The sequence below is a fragment of the Leucoraja erinacea genome, chromosome 2 (genome assembly GCF_028641065.1).
Source record: "Leucoraja erinacea ecotype New England chromosome 2, Leri_hhj_1, whole genome shotgun sequence".
In the NCBI taxonomy this organism is placed as follows: domain Eukaryota; kingdom Metazoa; phylum Chordata; class Chondrichthyes; order Rajiformes; family Rajidae; genus Leucoraja; species Leucoraja erinaceus.
In genome coordinates, this window is record NC_073378.1 from 47,202,340 (window position 1) to 47,221,214 (window position 18,875).

An 18,875-nucleotide genomic window follows, 5' to 3' on the forward strand; every position below is an offset into this window, starting at 1 on the left:
CTTTGCTTCCTGTCTGCCAGCCAGTTCTCTATCCACGTCAATACTGAACCCCCAATACTGTGTGCTTTAAGTTTGTATACTAATCTCTTATGTGGGACCTTGTCGAAAGCCTTCTGAAAGTCCAGATATAACACATCCACTGGTTCTCCCTTGTCCATTCTACTAGTTACATCCTCGAAAAATTCTATAAGATTCGTCAGACATGATTTACCTTTCATAAATCCATGCTGACTTGTTCCAATGATTTCACCACTTTCCAAATGTGCTGCTATCCTATCTTTAGAATTACAAATATGTATTCTGTCAAATTCCATGCAAATAAAGATCAGATTGATAATGGTTGATTCCATCTACTTAAGCCATTCAGATTGAATCAGATGTGTACTCACCTTTCCCTGTGGTCTGCTAATATTTATTTCAGAAACAGGGAAAGGTTAAAACATGAAAGATGGCATTTGCTCCAGTAAGTCTATGCCAGTTCTGTACAAATACACTCTAGCAACTCTTACTTTTCTGACCTTACTTGGTTTCAATTCTCTCTCTTTTAAAAACCTATCCAGTTTTTTTTCAATCTCAATGATTGGATTGGCCTCCACTACTCTCCTTGGAGAGCATTACAGGCCCTAACCACTCATTGCCTTTAGAAGATTTCCTCGTGTTCTTTAGTCAATCACTTTCATTACATGCCATCTTGTTTATGACTCAATGTAGGCACTTCATCTATCAAAGATAACAACTCTAACTTCGGCAGTTATTTCAGGTAAATATAGTTCCTCATCCTCACATGCCTGTAAAGCTGTAGCAAAAAGAATTGCATTGTTCCATTTCTGACGCATATGACAATTGAACAATCTTGAAGTGGTTAAAAAAAAAAAAAACTCTTGAAGGGGAATCCTATTGGAAATTTTATTTGCACCGTTTCTAAAGTCTTCATATCTTTCCTAAAGTGTGATGCCTTCAACTGGACCTATTTGCATCTTTTTACACATGTAAAGGATACAAAAACTGTTTTCTTGTTGCTTTGACACATTTGAGCCTATTTTCCATTGATTTATCACCAAACAGGAAATTTGGCCAGGTACATACCGGCTGATTCACCCCTACTTGACAGTCATTCTCCCATTATATTTCATGGATATAATGACATTATCAATGTGTATGGCATGGTTATCAGCAGAAATTGGATTAAAATATCACAACCTACAAACTTTGTTTTCAACTCTCAACATTAGGAACAGATCATGTTGAAAGTCATGAACCATGTGGGATTTAAAATGTCCCAATAAGAACAATGCTTTTATACTTTTTACCTCTCAGTTAATTCACTTCAATTGAACATTAATTGTCGACAGCCTTATGCCCCTGTTCCACTTATGTGTCCCTGGCACGCTAATTACGCGACCTTGTCGTTGCGTTGAGGCGCGATGATCCCACGAGCGTCGCGTTCGTCTTCATGCGCTCGCACAGCCGTCTGAAGCGTGTGACGTCATTTGAAGATGGACACAAAATGCAGGAGTAACTCAGCGGGACCAGCAGCATCTGGAGAGAAGCAATGGGTGATGTTTTGGGTCGAAACCCTTCTTCAGTCTAAAAGGAGGGTCTTGACCCGAAATGTCATCCATTCCTTCTCTTTTCTCTTTTCAGCAATTGTCTTCGACCTTCAAGCTCGAGGGCACTCGCTTGAAAAACCGCGAGCTGGATCGACTATCAGCAATGAAACCGTGAGATGGATCGATCATCAGCGCACACACACATAAACACATCGCAAAGGCGGGGGCCAGGTAAAGCGGTGGAGTGCTGTCTGAAATTCACACCCGCGATGAACAGGAAAGTAAAAGACGGTTGGCACAGTGTACGTAATTCCTTTAAAAGATGCGGGGATGGGGGGGGGGGGGGAAGGGGAGAGAAGGGGAGAGAAGGGGGGAGTAGTAGTCACTTTTAAGAAGCCAGACAACTTTTAATGAAGTTTAGCGAGCATGTAACATTACCGGTCGGTTTTCCTTGGTTCTGAAAACTCGTACTTATGTTTTTTTTTCCAGACAACTTTTAATGAAGTTTAGCGAGCATGTAACATTACCGGTCGGTTTTCCTTGGTTCTGAAAACTCGTGCTTATGTTTTTTTTTCCATAGAGCCAATTAAAATTCCCGGTCAGCAAAGGAGATTGCCAATGGCTACCTCGACTACCTATAACTACATGGCGGCCCCACTCCACTGCACTACAATTTCAAAAGAACTATGCCGACCAATTTTTACATGCGGAAACTTTTTCAGCATGCTGAAAAATGTTCCTCGGCCAATCTGAGGCCGCGTGTATGTGGGAACTTCTCTCGAGCATGAAGGAGAGTTACAGTGACCTCCTAGGACCACGTGATGACCATGCTGCGAGTTTATGGTGAGCGCAAACTCTTCTAAACTCGCAAATTAGGTCAAATTGGAGATAAGGGACAGGCCCTTATCTCTCAAATATTCAATACGTTTGACATTATCTGACCACCTGAGAGTAGAATGACAGGTAATTATACAGAACTCAGCACATATTTTGTGGGTACATTTCAAGTTTTATAATAATAATTGTCATATGCTGTTGTTGATAGTGAAGTCATCAATCTGCTTGCCACTGATGTGAATTGGCAATTCAATGTCATAGACGATGCACTAAAAACGCTATCTAGTAATAGAGTGCTTTTACACATTATGCAATTGTTATCGAACTAGAAATACACTGTTCGTGCAAAGCAGAGTAAATTATAATGCGGTTCTCTGTGCATGTGTGGCACTGATGCATGAAGGTCGGTGAACATGTTGTGATGATGGTAATTGGCAGGTCATGCTTAATTGGTGTCGCTAATGCAATACTGTAGTGAAAATACTTACCTTTGGAAAGGTAATGGCTTTCAATGCAGGATGAGGGTTTAACTGGAGGACAAAGAGATTGTACCTGCCCGAGCCTCCATCAAGGCAGGAAGGATGAAGGGTGGGAAGATCCTCTGTGATCCAATGACCTCCAGTGGCACAATGTTATCATCCTACAACATCCGCTCCCATTGCCTACCAACCACTCAGGGAAAACATGCCCTAACAAGATTGATTATTTGAAGTGGCAGTTCCCATTAGTTGGAAATGCCATTTTAAAATTAGCATACTGTGTGTGTAAGTAACTCAGTTATATCCCAGCGTGTAATTATTAGGCCTATGAACATCCTGACATGCGATCGTCAAATTATAATACAAATGAACCCAAGTTTTAAATATATGTAACCAAATGCCAAGCTTCATAGACAGAAAATAGTCTCTTCCAAATATTAGTGTATCATTTTCTAGAAAGTAGGATTAAAATAAGCTCTAAATAGATTTCCTGCTTGATCTCAAACTCAAACATTTAACAGCAAATGACAGTAATATAGATCCCACACTGGAACAATATTACAATGTGCTCATAATATTACTGTGCCATTAGGGGAATGTTAACTCCCAGGCAGAAAGATGACAGGATACCAACGCCACGTGACTAGGGAAGGGCTGCTTGTTTTCTCGCCATTTTGCTTTCGCACGCCAGTTCAGCACTGACCACCGATGTGGCCAGACGTGTCGAGAGAACATGATTACTGAAAAGTGAATTTTCGAATAAAAGTTAATTTAAAACTTCAGTTGTCATTCTTGAGACTGCCAAATAGAAGACCCCGACCTGTCTAGCCATCGTTAGACAAGAGAATTATGCTGGAAGACAACGTTCCCAGCAGAATCGGCCGGCATGCGGCAGGGCTCACCGGGTTTCAAATTGACATTGTTTTGGCCCAACCAACCTCAGGTGTGGTTCGCCCACAAGGGGGCACAGTTTCACCTCCATTGCATCATAGCAGACGATACTATGTACTTCCATGTGGTGGGGGCATTGCCGCAGGACTGTGCCTCGAGGCTGTTGCCTTACATCAGTGACCCGCCGAACATCGACAAATATGAAGGGCTGAAGGACCTGCTGCTCCACGCTTACGTTCTCAGTCGCAGAGACAGGGCGGCGAAGCTGCTGCACATGGACAGCGTCGGCGATCGGTGGCCATCTACCATCATGGCAAAGATGTTAGCCCTGATGGACGGGTACCGCCCATGTCTGCTCTTCGAACAGGCGTTCCTGGAGCAGATGCCTGACAAAGTCCAACTGATGCTCACTGGAGTTGATTTCAGCGACCCCCAACAACTCGCTGAGAGAGCTGAAGAATTGTGTGCGGCAGGACGTTTAATAATAATAATAATAATAATAATAATAATAATAATAATAATAATAATCTTATTTATATAGCACATTTTTAGTCAACTTGCATTGACCCCAAAGTGCTTCACATAATTACATTACATTTACACACAGGCAAAGGCAGGTGAAGTGTCTTGCCCCAAGGACACAACGACAGTATGCACTCCAAGCGGGATTCGAACCGGCTACCTTCCGGTCGCCAGCCGAACACTTAGCCCATTGCGCCATCTGTCGTCCCATGTTTAAAAACATAGAAACATAGAAAATAGGTGCAGAAGTAGGCCATTCGGCCCTTCTCTATGATTATGGCTGATAATCCAACTCAGTATCCTGTACCTGCCTTCTCTCCATACCCCCTGATCCCTTTAGCCACAAGGGCCACATCTAGCTCCCTCTTAAATATAGCCAATGAACTGGACTCAACTACCTTCTGTGGCAGAGAATTCCAGAGATTCACCACTCTCTATGTAAAAAATGTTTTTCTCATCTCAGTCCTAAATTACTTCCCCTTTACCCTTAAACTGTGACCCCCTTGTTCTGGACTTCCCAAATATCAGGAACTATCTTCCTGCATCTAGCATGTCCAACCCCTTAAGAATTTTGTAAGTTTCTATAAGATCCCCCCTCAATCTTCTAAATTCTAGCGAGTACAAGCCGAGTCTATCCAGTCTTTCTTCATATGAAAGTCCTGACATCCCAGGAATCAGTCTAGTGAACCTTCTCTGTACACCCTCTATGGCAAGAATGTCCTTCCTCAGATTAGGAGACCAAAACTGTACGCAATACTCCAGATGTGGTCTCACCAAGACCCTGTAAAACTGCAGTAGAACCTCCCTGCTCCTATACTCAAATCCTTTTGCTATGAATGCTAACTTTGTGCCTTTCACCCGGCCCCCCCGGTCACGGCACGGGAGGAAGAAAAAGCCCAACCCAGCGCCGAAGAAGCATCGCTACTTCCAGTGGTCTACAGCCGACGTCACTGGTGTTATTACCATCAACGCTACGGACCCGAAGCCCAAAGATGCCGGAGCCCCTGCTCGTACCAGGGAAATGCCTCGGCCGATCGTCCATAGAGGCGAATGCGATAGGCCCAAAACGAACGCCTCCACGTCCGTGATCGCCACCCTTCCTGGTGGCCTCCGGCGCCATTGCCAGCATCCTGCTGCCGAGCGCTCGATATAACCGTGTCGGTAAGGTAGGATCTGGCCTCTTGGCCGTCAACGGGAGCGACATTCGCACTTACGGAATGCAGACCCTCGACTTAAATTTCGACTCCCGACCGTACAGGTGGAAGTTCACCATTGCTGACGTCGCCCAACCGATTTCTTGTGCGCGTTCTCCCTGTGAGACGATGTGCGAGGCGGACACATGGTCCCTGTGTCAGACCTGTGCCCTGCCAAGCCGCGCAATCCGTCTACGCCCCTACACCAACTCGACGAGGTAGCTGAGAACCAGCAACCTTTCGCAGCCCTGCTCGCTGACTTCCCAGGGTTGCTCACGTCCCAGTTCGACGGGGCTGCACCCCGTCATGGCGTAGTCCACCACATTCCCGCCGAGAGCCCACCGGTACACGCCCACGTGCGCCGCTTCCCGCCCGATAAACTGCATCTACTTTCTTTCCTGTACATCCTGATACTCCTTGATAAGATCTCTTCCATAAAACAATAGCAATCAGGCAACAGCTGTGTTGCAGGAACTACAGCCAGGCAATGTGGATAAAGGTGACACGAGAAACCTTTGTATCTGAAATAAGTACTTGGAGCTTGGTTGACCTCTGAGGTGGGTGGTAGCTCCTTAGGAAAATGTTGCCCATCTACACTCAAATATTCAGCGTGCTTTTGATTTCTGCACCACACCCTGCAGCGGGGAAGTCAGAATCTGATCTTCGACACTTTCACCGGACACAACACAGAATCCATGAACAGATTAACTTCACACAGCTTTATGCAGACTACACAGTGGCAATGGTGGGGTTGCTGAAGTTCATTAAAATGCTGTCTAAGATGTTTTTATAATTTTTTTTAATTGTTTTGTAGGTTTGAATTAATTTACAATAGATTCATGCCTTAATTAATCTTAATAGTTCTATGTAATAACTATTTTGTTTCATTTTTAATAAACAAAAAATCTATTTAAACTGTTTTTCAATCTCTCCCAATGAGAATCATTTCAAAACAGTTTAAGATGCCCTTAACAGCAGTGAGCAGTCAGTCGACCCCCTGGATCAGAAGTCTCGTTCAGCTGCCAGAGACCATGTCACCACTCTCGGTCCACTCCACTGCAGAGTGGGGGCTCCGGAATGATTCATTTAGAAGTTGGTGGGGAAGAGTGACCATGGGATTAGTGCAGGATATGAATTAAATCAGGCATGATTTAATCCTTCAAATCACAGAGCTTCGAGCAAACTCGGCAAGCTTCCACCCAAAAGACAAATACAATCAAAGGTATTATTAACAAGAGAGAATATTGAGACCATGACAGAGTGAAGAAAGTTCTGGTAATAAGGATGTGAAATGCACGGAAGCTATCAAACTTTTCACTGGGCGTGTTTAGAAAGACAATCACAGATGTGTGAAACTTCACACAGACATGATTTGATACTAGGGATTCACAAGTTACAAAAATATGAAGAAAATCATGAATAATTGGTGCCAGCAGGCCCTGTTTAACTGAACAAGATTCAAATTGGTATTTTCCTAATGTTTCTACAAATACAAATCATTGTATTGTATTCTGGTGAATATCTTAATTTAACTTAATATTTTTTTCACTTCAATTGACAAAACTTTGAAGTGAAGCTAGGCAACAATTAATTTCCACATCTGTGTCTCCAGGAAAGCCAGTATAGAGTCACGGCATATAATATAAAGCTCACGGTCCACCACAGATTAATAGCATCCACACCTCAGGTTGTGGATCAGGTTTATCACAAAATATTTTGTACATCAGCAGGGAAAACTGTTTGCAATTTGTGACTGGACTAGATTCAAAAATCTGATGCACAGAAGAATTATTTGCACAGTATTTTGTATTAGTTGCTAGACAATTTACATAGAAGTGTTAGGCGCTCCCCACCCTGGTAAATGCTATGTACTTACCTTTCTCTGTTTCTCTCCCGAGTACAGGCATCGTGGCTGTGAGTCTGGAATCAAGGGGTTAAAAGCTCCTGTACCGATTGGCCAAGCTGCGTCAGGTGACGGGTGACCCATCTGAAGCTTAAATACCAGAGTTTCCCAGAATTCTCTCTCTTCTTCGTAGACCCTGACTGATGAGCAGCCTGCTGGTGTGAGCTGAGGAAGGCCTGGCCACATGTCATAGAACTTTGTGTACTTTCACCATTACTTGTTAACAAATATTGAATTGGGACGGATAAGGGCTGACCTTAGTGTTTTTGTGTATTTTGTTTCAGGGTTATATCTCTTTAGGCAGGTTTTAGAGTCTCTGGTTCGACGGTCCATTACATGGCTGGCTGGAGCATTGTTAAATTGTTTGTTAGTCCATCCATATCCCTGACTGGGTGTTTAAATCAGGTTTGGGTTTTGTGTTCCATTGAATAATTAAAAGATTTTTGAACTTGAACCTGGTTTTTGAATTATGTTACGCGGCTCTGAAGTACCTGCATTTGGGAGTCGTAACAGAAACATAGAAAATAGGTTCAGGAGGAGGCCATTCGGCCCTTCGAGCCAGCACCACTATTCATTGTGATCATGGCTGATCGTCCCCTATCAATAACCCGTGCCTGCCTTCTCCCCATATCCCTCGACTCCACTAGCCCCTAGAGCTCTATCTAACTCTCTCTTAAATCCATCCAGTGACTTGGCCTCCACTGCCCTCTGTGGCAGGGAATTCCATATATTCACAACTCTCTGGGTGAAAAAGTTTTTTCTCACCTCAGTCTTAAATGACTTCCCTTTATTCTAAGACTTTGGCCCCTGGTTCTGGACTCGCCCAACATTGGGAACATTTTTCCTGCATCTAGCTTGTCCAGTCCATTTATAATTTTATATGTTTCTCTAAGATATCCCCTCATCCTTCTAAACTCCAGTGAATACAAGCCTAGTCTTTTCAATCTTTCCTCATATGACAGTCCCGCCATCCCAATCTCGTGAACCTACGCTGCACTGCCTCAATCATAAGGATGTCCTTCCTCAAATTAGGAGACCAAAACTGTACACAATACTCTAGATGTGGTCTCACCAGAGCCCTATACAACTGCAGAAGAACCTATTTACTCTTATACAGGTGCACAACCTTTTATCCGAAAGCATTGGGACCAGACACTTTTCGTAATTCGGAATTTTTCGGCTTTCGGATTGGAAGATTTTTAGCGTAGATTTTAATGGCTGGCTCAGTGGTAGAGTGCTCGGCTCATATCCGCAAGGTCGCGAGTTTGCGCCTCGATCCCGGCAGTTACTCGATCGCGAGTTTGAGTCTTCAATGTAGTTTTTTCTTGCAGAATAGGAGAGAATAGGGAGGGTTAGACTGGGATCATTCTCTGCGAGATAATCTTAGTGCGGGAGACAAGTATAGGAGAGGTGTACTGACTGTGTGGGCAGAACTTTGGAAGTGATTGCCCACCATTCACTCAAAAGCCGCTGTGTCTCCTTGTCCCTCCAACTCCAGAGGAATCCGCTCCCTGATGGGCAGCTACGGCGACAAGTGACAGTTCACCCACAGCCCGAGCTGCGCCACCCCAAGAACAAGGGGTACCTTGCACACCATCAGCTTCTGCCCCTACGGGGAGCGTGTTCCTCTGGAGTTGGAGCGGGGCTGGGCTGGAGTTGCTGATCTGGGATCTCCGTGCTTGCAGTGGGCCTGGGGGTCGGTGTCCCAATGAGGGGGCGCAGCTCGGGCTGTGGGCGAACTGCCACTTGTCGCCGTAGCGGCCCATCGGGGAGCGGCTTCTGGTGGTCCTGACGTCTTCGGCCACCCCCCTGTACAGGAGCTGAGACTGGGAACTGTACCGCCCTTGCAGGCAAAGATTGTTGCAGGTGAGCAGGAGAGTGAGGTTGTTTGCAGTTGCAGAGGGAGAGGGTAAGGGCGGTACAGTTCCCAGTCTCAGCTCCTGTCCAGGGGGGGTGGCCAGAAACGTCAGGACCAACAGGAACCCACTCCCCGATGGGCCGCTACAGCGACAAGTGGCAGTTCGCCCACAGCCTGAGCTGCGCCCCCTCATCCGCAACCCGGGTTCCTCTGGAGTTGGAGCGGGGCTGGGCTAGAGTTGCTGCTGGCTGTGAGTCTCCGGGATCTCCATGCTTGCAGTCGGTGTCCCGTTGGTCCTGACGTCTCCGGCCACCCCCCTGGACAGGAGCTGAGACTGTGAACTGTACCGCCCTTGCCCCCTCCCTCTGCAACTGCAAACAACCCCACTCTCCTGCTCACCTGCAAGGGCGGTACAGTTCCCAGTCTCAGCCCCTGTACAGGGGGGTGGCCGGAGACATCACAGCCCGAGCTGCGCCCCCTCATCTGCAACCCCAAGAACAAGATGTACCTTGCACACCATCAGCTTCTGTCCCTACGGGAAGCGTGTTGCTCTGGAGTTGGAACGGGGCTGGGCTGCTGCTGGCTGTGGGTCTCTGGGATCTCCGTGCTTGCAGTGGGCCTGGGGGTTGGTGTCCCGTTGGTCCTGACGTCTCCGGTGACTGGCACTAACCTGCTGGCTGGCATCGCCGATGTGAAGACAGTGCAAAGCCCCCGCGCCGGTGCAATGGGCGGGGAATTGGAGAGGGGAGGGAAGGGGTCACACACATGGCCGGGAAGCAGAGGGGTGTAGGTGGGGTGAAACTGAAGGGAGCGACAATCTGCTGCTGCCTTCCCGTTAAAACGTACCCACGCAAGACTCACGATACACTGTGTATCGTGAGTCTACCGTGGGAACTTTTTAACTCAGCGGGCAGGCAGTAGCAGATTGTCAAGTATTAACCCTCCCGCGCAATATACCCTCACCTTCTCTTTTATGAATGGGGATTTAGTTCCCCTTTCTTCGAGGACCGACCGGAGGTTCCGCTGTCACCTCTGCGGGCAGCCCTCGGTGAACGTCTTCAAGGACCTTTCTTCAAGGACTGAAAAAATGTCCGCTATACGGAGCTTTTCGTTATTTGGATCTTCGGATAAAAGGTTGTGCACCTGTACTGAAATCCTCTTGTTATGATGGCCAACATTCCATTAGCTTTCTTCACTGCCTGCTGTACCTGTAAGCCAACTTTCAATGACCGGTGTACAAGGACGCCCATGTCTCGCTGTACCTCCCCCTTACCTAACCTAACCCCATTGAGATAATAATCTGCCCCCTTGTTTTTGCCACCAAAGTGGATAACCTCACATTTATCTATATTATACTGTATCTGCCACGCATCTGCCCACTCACTCAACCTGTCCAGGTCACCCTGCAACCTCCTAACATCCTCTTCACAGTTCACACTGCCACCCAGCTTTGTGTCATCTGCAAACTTGCCAGTGTTGCTCCTAACTCCCTCTTCCAAATCATTAATATATATGGTAAACAGTTACGGCCCCAATTTAGGATGTGGGAAGGGGGTGGCATTGATTCTTAGGCAGCTATTGTCTCTTCCTCACTCTGAAGAGCAAAACCACCGCAAAGAACTAAACCACACCAATCCAGAGCTAGCAAGTCACATAAATGAACGGAGATCAGTCCTGGAAAATTACTTCAAATAGGAAAAGCAGAAGCAATTGGTGGTGCAGGGGAGAACATGGAATAAGGCTGAAAGTTTCAGAATGGTCAAAAGATGTAAAGACTTGAATTTTCTGATCTCTACTCTTAGATCCAGTACCGAATGCCCGCAATAATCACTGGCAATTTGCGGTGATGGAATTTGAACTTGTAACTCGAGTCACTTGACTGCTTCCAGCACCAGAGCCCTATATTTCAGTTTCTCAGTTACCCTAATTGCTGCCTTGTTGATTCAGTAGGGTTAGAAGTTAATGTACTCCCAGGCCTACTGACAGAACTATATTTTGGTTCTTTCTGTCTTGCTTCACCAATTGTTTGATTTACTATTATGGAAATTAGTTTTAAGTGCACCTCACTTGTCCTTGATGTATAAAAGATGCATACATCAGCTATACCAGTGTCTTGTCACAGCAAATGTTTATTCCACTGTATTGTGCACAGATTCATGTATTGTGCTTATTCTCATCATATACATGGTCGTCAACTTCTGTTTCTTTTGGGAAAAGGGTTCCAGTTTGTGAAATATGACTGTGAAACACTGGTGTTGTTTCTGAAATCCCATGTGACTGAAAAAGCAGGAGCTGTACCAAAATTACCACTTAGCTGCACATGCAAAGATAAATCAAAACCCTCGGATAAAGCTGCTTAAGTTTCTGAACATTTCCAGCTTTAATACAACTGATCACGAATGCACAGCTATTTATCAACCTTACAACCTTAGTAAATTTGTACCTTCACACATTCAAAGATGTCAGAAAATATTATTTTTCAACTCAAACATCATGGAAATGGAACTAAAATGGAAAGCCTAAGTAATTGACCTATTCTTTTGTGGCTAAAATTGAAACTGTTCACCTCTAGGCACTAGGGAAATCAATTTCTGTATTTGAAATTAAATTCTGGGGAGAAAGGTAGAAAAGATTTAAACATGTAAAATGACAAATTGCACCATCAATCTAATATAGTAACTTCCTAGGGTAAAAGGTTAAAATAAAATGGCAGTTTTATGTAAAGAATATCAATACTACAAAGTTGTTGAGCTCATTAAAACTTTGCAAAACTTCTATCCATCATGAGCATTTGGGACTCACCTACACAACACAGTCCAATAAGTTTGCTTCTTTTAATATACCATTGCAAATGAAGAATGCCAATAATTGACAATAGAAGTTTGTTGATTTATTTCTAAAAAACTGCAGATGCTGGAAATCTGCAATAAAAAACAGATAATACTGGAAATGCTCAGCATACAGACAGCATATGTAGAAAAAGAAAAGAACAAATGTTTCAGTTGATATTCAGGCACCTCATCAGAACTGAATGAGTGGGAAAAGTAAAGTTTAAGATGCTGAGAGGCTGAAAGAGGGAAGGATAAGACAAAAGGAAAATCTTTGATAAGGAGAGGCCAGGATTCCTATGTGGATATGCTATGTGAAGATATCTGGTTGATAGATATATGAGAGCAAATAGAGAAAGAGAAAACAAATGCACATGTAAAAGCTGTGAAATGCAGGTCATAGCAGGGAAGGATGCTGTATGAAGACCAGTATCATTTTGATATATTCAGATGGTCATAACATTCTTCACATGAAAGCTAGTAGCCATAAACTAGATGTTGCATGATAATTAGGTTTACTAGGATAATAGAATGGGAACTGAATCTTGAACATGTTTCCCCTCATAGTTTTTAAATTCTTATTAAAGTTTTGCTGTCAGGTAGTCAGACCACTCCATTTTCAAACATGCTGCTTATGTACTCCTCCTTGGTAATTATGGATATTTTTATAATAATGAACAAGTCTATTGTCATCGGCACAGTGTATTGTTGATACGTATTGTACTGCATTGTTCACTAGTGCACTAAATTGCCTCCATCAGAGACACACGCTCTGTAGTCTGGCACAAAAGCCGATTTAAGCCACAGATTTGATTTAGTTTAGTTTAGAGTTACATCGCGAAAACTGGCCCTTTGGCCCACTAAGTCCTTGCTGATCAGCGAGCCACACCCACTAGGCAAGGCAGCGCCTTTACCACCTCAGGCAATTGAGGAAATTTAGAGTGTCTCCGAGGATCCTCCAGTGCTTCTACGCAGCGGCGGTGGAAAGCATCTTGTCCGGGAACATTACCATCTGGTTTGGGAATTGCTCTGCCAAGGACAAGAAGGCTCTGCAGAGAGTAGTGCATTCGGCCGAACGCACTATGGGAACTTCACTCACCCCCCTGCAGGAACTATACAACAGGAGGTGCAACTCCAGAGCAAACAAAATCATGGGAGACCCCTTCCACCCCTGCAATGGACTGTTCCAGCTGCTACGGTCAGGCAAACGCCTCCGTTGCCATGCGATGAGAACGGAGAGGTTGAGAAGGAGTTTCTTCCCAGAGGCAATTCGGACTGTAAACGCCTATCTCACCAGGGACTAACTCTACAGAACGTTTTTCCTTCCATTATTTATTATGTAAAAGAATATGTGTGTTATGATTGTGTTTATAATTTGTTTGGTTGTTTTGTTGTTTGTCTTTTGCACAAAAGTCCGCGAGCATTGCCACTTTCATTTCACTGCACATCTCGTATGTGTATGTGACAAATAAACTTGACTTGACTTGACTTGACTAACACCATCCTTTACACTCTGGGGCCAAATTGCAATTTTACCAAGCCAATTAGCCTACAAACCTGTGCGTCTTTGGAGTGTGGAAGGAAACCGGAGCATCCGGAGAAAATCCATGCAGATCACTGGGAGAATGTACAAACTTCCTACAGACAGCACCTGAAGTTAGGATCGAACCTGGGGCTCTGGCCCTGTAAGGCAGCAACTCTACTGCTGTGCCACCGTTCTGCCCATAGTCTTTCAGTGTAATTAAGCAATAGTTCAAGGAATGGGGAGAAATAACATTTAGCTCTTAATTCAAATGTAATGTTATATTAGTTGTGGTTTTACATTTTCTTGCTTTGATAGTGGATATTAATCTTACCATCTATAGCCAGTTTCAGGTCTGTCAGTGTACTCCGAACCCGTGCAAGAACTTGCTGCATTCGATCAATTTCCTGCCGTAAGAAGATATTCATTGGTTGGATTGCACCCATTTTCTGCAGACGAGCTTTAACCTGCACATTATGGCACAAATAATGTTATTTTATTTCAACCGAGGATACATAACATTTAAATATGCATATGTTTCATTTTAATATCATCGACTATGTTTTATTTATGTCAATGGTTGCAGCCCGCTCTTTAACTCTGCTCTTATGGATAGTGGAGTTAAGGGATATGGAGAGAGGCAGGAACGGGGTACTGATTGTGGATGATCAGCCATGGTCACATTGAATGGCGGTGCTGGCTCAAAGGGCCAAATGTCCTACTCCTGCACTTATTGTCTATTAACATTCAAATAATCTTGGATACAAAAACAAAGCTTAATACCTTGCAAAAAAATAATCGCAGTAGCAACATAAATATTATATTGGATTATTTACAGATTATGCAAAAGTAGACAAAAGTAGACACAGATTACAAAAGAAAACAGAGCTGGTGTAACTCAGTGAGTCAGCAGGACAGAAGGCCTCCAAACCGAAATATTGCTTATTCTTGTCCTCCAAAGATGCAGCCTGGCCCACTGAGTTACTCCAGCACTTTGCATCTTTTTATGTAAAAGTAGGTTTTTGATTTGCATTGGCAAACTGTGCCTCAGAGAGACAAAGCTGGCAATAAAGAATGTACTACGATACAATGATACGATGCCGCTTTATTGTCAGACCGAGTTCTGAAATTTGTTTTTGCATATAGCCATACAGTAAAATAAAGAACACAACACACAAATACAGTTCAAGTTCAAGTTCAAGTGAGTTTATTATCATGTGTCCCTGATAGGACAATGAAATTCTTGCTTTGCTTCAGCACACAGAACATAGGCATTTACTACAAAAAAAACAGTGTGCCCATGTCCAACATAAAACATCCCCACACAGCAGAATCGAAACGTTTACCACTGTGAGGGAAGGCATCAAAGTCAGTCATCTTCCTTTAATGTTCCTGATGTTCACCCGTGGTCGGGGCCTCCGGAGCCCTCCGCAGTTGCTGCTACGGGCGGCCCGCCGCTCAGGCCCGCTCGCCGGGATGATGGAACTCCGATATCGGGACTGGAGGACAACCTCCACGGCTTGGACATCCGAATCGGCCGCCTCCCACTATAGTCCATGGCTCCTGATGTCCCCAGGCCACGCCGGGCAGAGATTCAATGCTGGCGACCCTCGGCAAAGGGCCCCAGCGCGATGTTGGAGTCAGCACCGCCCGCGCTGGGATCTCCAAGAACCACAGCTTTGCGATGTTGGAGCAGCGGGCCCAGCACTCCGGAGCTTCAAACGGCGATCCAGGCAGGTATCGCCTGCTCCGCGGTGAATCCAGCACCCCGCCGCCAATGCTGACAAAGCTCTGGCCCAGTCCCCGGTCGGAAAGATTGCTCTGGTCCAGTGGTAGGCGGGGGGCGAGGACGCTACTCTGAGAAATAGTCACGTCCTCGCCAGGAAGCGACTGGGAAACGGTTCCCCCCTTACCCTACCCCCCTCCCCCACATAGAAAAGTTAAAGATTCCCCAAAACAAACTATTTAGACAAACTAAAATAAAAAAAAGATAGGAAAAAACGGACAGCCTGACATAATATAACTGACATAAAATAAGTCAGTTAATTCCTCAGATATATTAAGCATGATGAAAATGTCATTTCTGAAATGTGATATAAATTATACTCAGTAAATGCAAATACTCACTGCATTACAGTAAACCCTGATTATAATCTTTGGAGAGACAATTTTTGCCAATTATTTGCTATATCATTGTGTCTATAGTAGAAACAAACGACTGCAGTTGCTGGTTAATACACAAAAGGACATAAAGTGGTTGAGTAACTCAGCAGATCAGGCAGCATCTCTGCAGAACATGGTTGGATGATGTTTCAGGTTTAGACCCTTCTTCAGTCTCTCGGTCCGAACTGGGCCTGGTATCCAGCGAGTTAACGGCCTCGACCTGCTTTGGTAGGGGGAGTGGCAAGAATCGGCAGACTCAATGGTTGCAGCCCGTGGACAGACTGTCCAGGTGAGAGATGATGATGGTGGCGGCGATGGCAGGCATGGTCTGTAAGCTGAGACTGGCATAGGTAGCCGGGTCTGTAAGCATCAAGGGAGGTTGTGCGAGCCAGGGGTGGCATCGGTGGCATTGGTAGGTCCGTCTACTATAAATGAAATCTGTTATAAAGAGATCTGTTAAAATGAGGGTTCATTGTATTGTTTATTAGTATCAGGTGGCACAGTGGTGCAGTGGTAGAGCTGCTGCCTTCTGAGTGTTAGAGACATGTGTTTGACCCTGACGTTGCGCGCTGTCTGTGAGGAGTTTGCACGTTCTCCCTGTGCCCATGCAAATTTCCTTCAGGTGCTATTGTTTCCTCCCACTTAGCAAAGACGAGTAGTTTGCCGGTTAATTGACCTCTGTAAAATTGGCCCTAGTGTGGGGAGTGTATGTGCAAATGGGAATAACATAGGATTAGTGATAATGTGTGATCGATAGTCAGCATAGACTGTGAGCTGAATGGCCTGCTTCTCTAAAACTGATATCAAAAGTTTGCAAATTGGGCTTTTATGGAGATCACAAATGACGAGAAAATTTCACTTCAGCGGAAGCAAAGATCAATGCTGCAAACGGTGAAAATTCATAAAAGCTGACAAAGGGTCTTCATCCTGGCCTGCTCAGTGCCTTAACTGCAAACTGTTTTCAATGTTTTCAGGAACAAACATGTTGGGATTCATCTGAACAAAGTTGAAATAAATTGCACAGGAGCTTTATTGAAAGTAATGCATAAACCCGTTCTGGGTTATGTGGCTTGCCACTGTGGGAAATAATTGGACACATTCTTCCACTCACTGTCAGACATTTGCTCAATTTATAAATTGTTTTACAACATTTATGTAAATAAGATGAGTAAGAAATCTGATTACTCAACGTAAAGTTTTGCTGAGGTTTTGAGTTCACATGTAACCTTTTCTCTGACAAAGGCTTTGAAAAATTGTTCTATTGAAATAACACAGATGTTCAAATTGTTCTAATAAATAGTGTTGAAGAGAGACAGAAAACAAATAGATCCAAATACAGTCTGCAGTATTCAGTTTGTAGAAATATGTAAAGTAATTTTTATATCTCTGATCTTACATATATACCATAAGAACTCAATTCAGTTACTACAGGTGCACAACCTTTTCGGAATGGAAGATTTGGGACCAGACACTTTTCGTAATTCGGAATTTTTCGGCTTTCGGAATGGAAGATTTTTAGCGTAGATTTTAACGGCTGGCTCAGTGGTAGAGTGCTCAGCTCATATCCCCTCTTGCAGAATAGGAGAGAATAGGGAGGGTTAGGCTGGGATCATTCTCTGCAAGATGATCTTAGTGCGGGAGACAAGTGTAAGAGAGGTGTACTGACTGTGTGGGCAGAACTTTGGAAGTGATTGCCCACCATTCTCAAAAGCTGTTGTGTCTCCCTGTCCCTCGAACTCCAGAGGAATCCGCTCCCCGATGGGCCGCTATGGCGACAAGTGGCAGTTCGCCCACAGCCCGAGCTGCGCCACCCCAAGAACAAGAGGTACCTTGCACACCATCAGCTTCTGCCCCTACGGGAAGCGTGTTCCTCTGGAGTTGGGACGGGGCTGGGCTGCTGCTGGCTGTGGGTCTCTGGGATCTCTGTGCTTGCAGTGGGCCTGGGGGTCGGTGTCCTGTTGGTCCTGACGTCTCTGGTGACTGGCACTGACCTGCTGGCATCGCCGACGTGAAGACAGTGCAAAGCCCCCGCGCCGGTGCAATGGGCGGGGAGCTGGAGAGGGGTGGGAAGGGGTCACACACATGGCCGGGAAGCAGAGGGGTGTAGGTGGGGTGAAACTGAAGGGAGCGACAATCTGCTGCTGCCTGCCCGCTGAGTTAAAAAGTTCTCACGCAAGTCTACCGTGGGAACTTTTTAACTCAGCGGGCAGGCAGCAGCAGATTGTCAATTATTAACCCTCCCGCGCAATATACCCTCACCTTCTCTTTTATGAATGGGGATTTAGTTCCCCTTTCTTCGAGGACCGACCGGAGGTTCCGCTGTCACCTCTGCGGGCCGCCCTCGGTGAACGTTTTCAAGGACCTTTCTTCAAGGACCAAAAAAATGTCCGCTATTCGGAGCTTTTCGTTATTTGGAATTTCGGATAAAAGGTTGTGCACCTGTATATGCACCGTTATTTACTTCTCTGGTTTAGACTTTCTATTCCGCAATCTAGTCTTGTCATTCCCATTGTTATTCATCATACTTATTCATAGTAAATTGCATCTTCCATGTAAGGCAATTCTGCTGACCTCCCAATGTCTTGTTGAAGAATTTAATAACCCTTATTATTTTCTAAACATTTTACTTCGGAGTCAAGTGAGTGACTACATGAAGAAGGCCGTCATTACGTCTGACGCATTGCGCAATGACTGACTGGCAGGCGCGCTGCTCCTGCCAGCTGTAAGTTTAAACCTGCAAGATAAGTTTTAAACTTATTTCTAGGTTTCTTTTTTGTGTTGCAGGAAGCTCTTTACAGAGTTTGCCTGCTGGATTCGGGGCGAAGTCGAACAGGCCGCGGGGAAACCGGTTATGGACCGTGGGGAATCCTGGTCCGAACCGCGAAAGCGGGTAGCCGGCAGCCATCGGGTTTGCTTCCCTAGTCACTGACAAGGAGGTCAGCGACACCCAGGAGGGGAGTGCGAGCTATGGTTCCCCCAGTAATGGGGTAAAATCAGCAGTAAGCCGGTCTCGGGACCCGAGTCGCTGTCAGTGGAGTGAGTCGCTGACAGTGCAGTCAGCGGCTCCCAGACCGCAATGGTGGCCCAGAGACGGGGTCTAACCACGAGAAAGCTGGTCAGGCCTTGGGA

At 45.1% G+C, this 18,875-nt stretch overlaps 1 protein-coding gene across 1 annotated transcript in view; it reads right to left on the minus strand.

Annotated features, from left to right (window-relative positions):
• The window catches only part of LOC129709750 (dynein axonemal heavy chain 5-like), a 310,815-nt gene that overhangs the window by 30,049 nt on the left and 261,891 nt on the right, over positions 1-18,875 (minus strand). Inside the window, 1 exon segment of the mRNA XM_055656308.1 lies at positions 13,918-14,050. Within this exon segment, the coding sequence (XP_055512283.1) occupies positions 13,918-14,050 (133 nt within the window).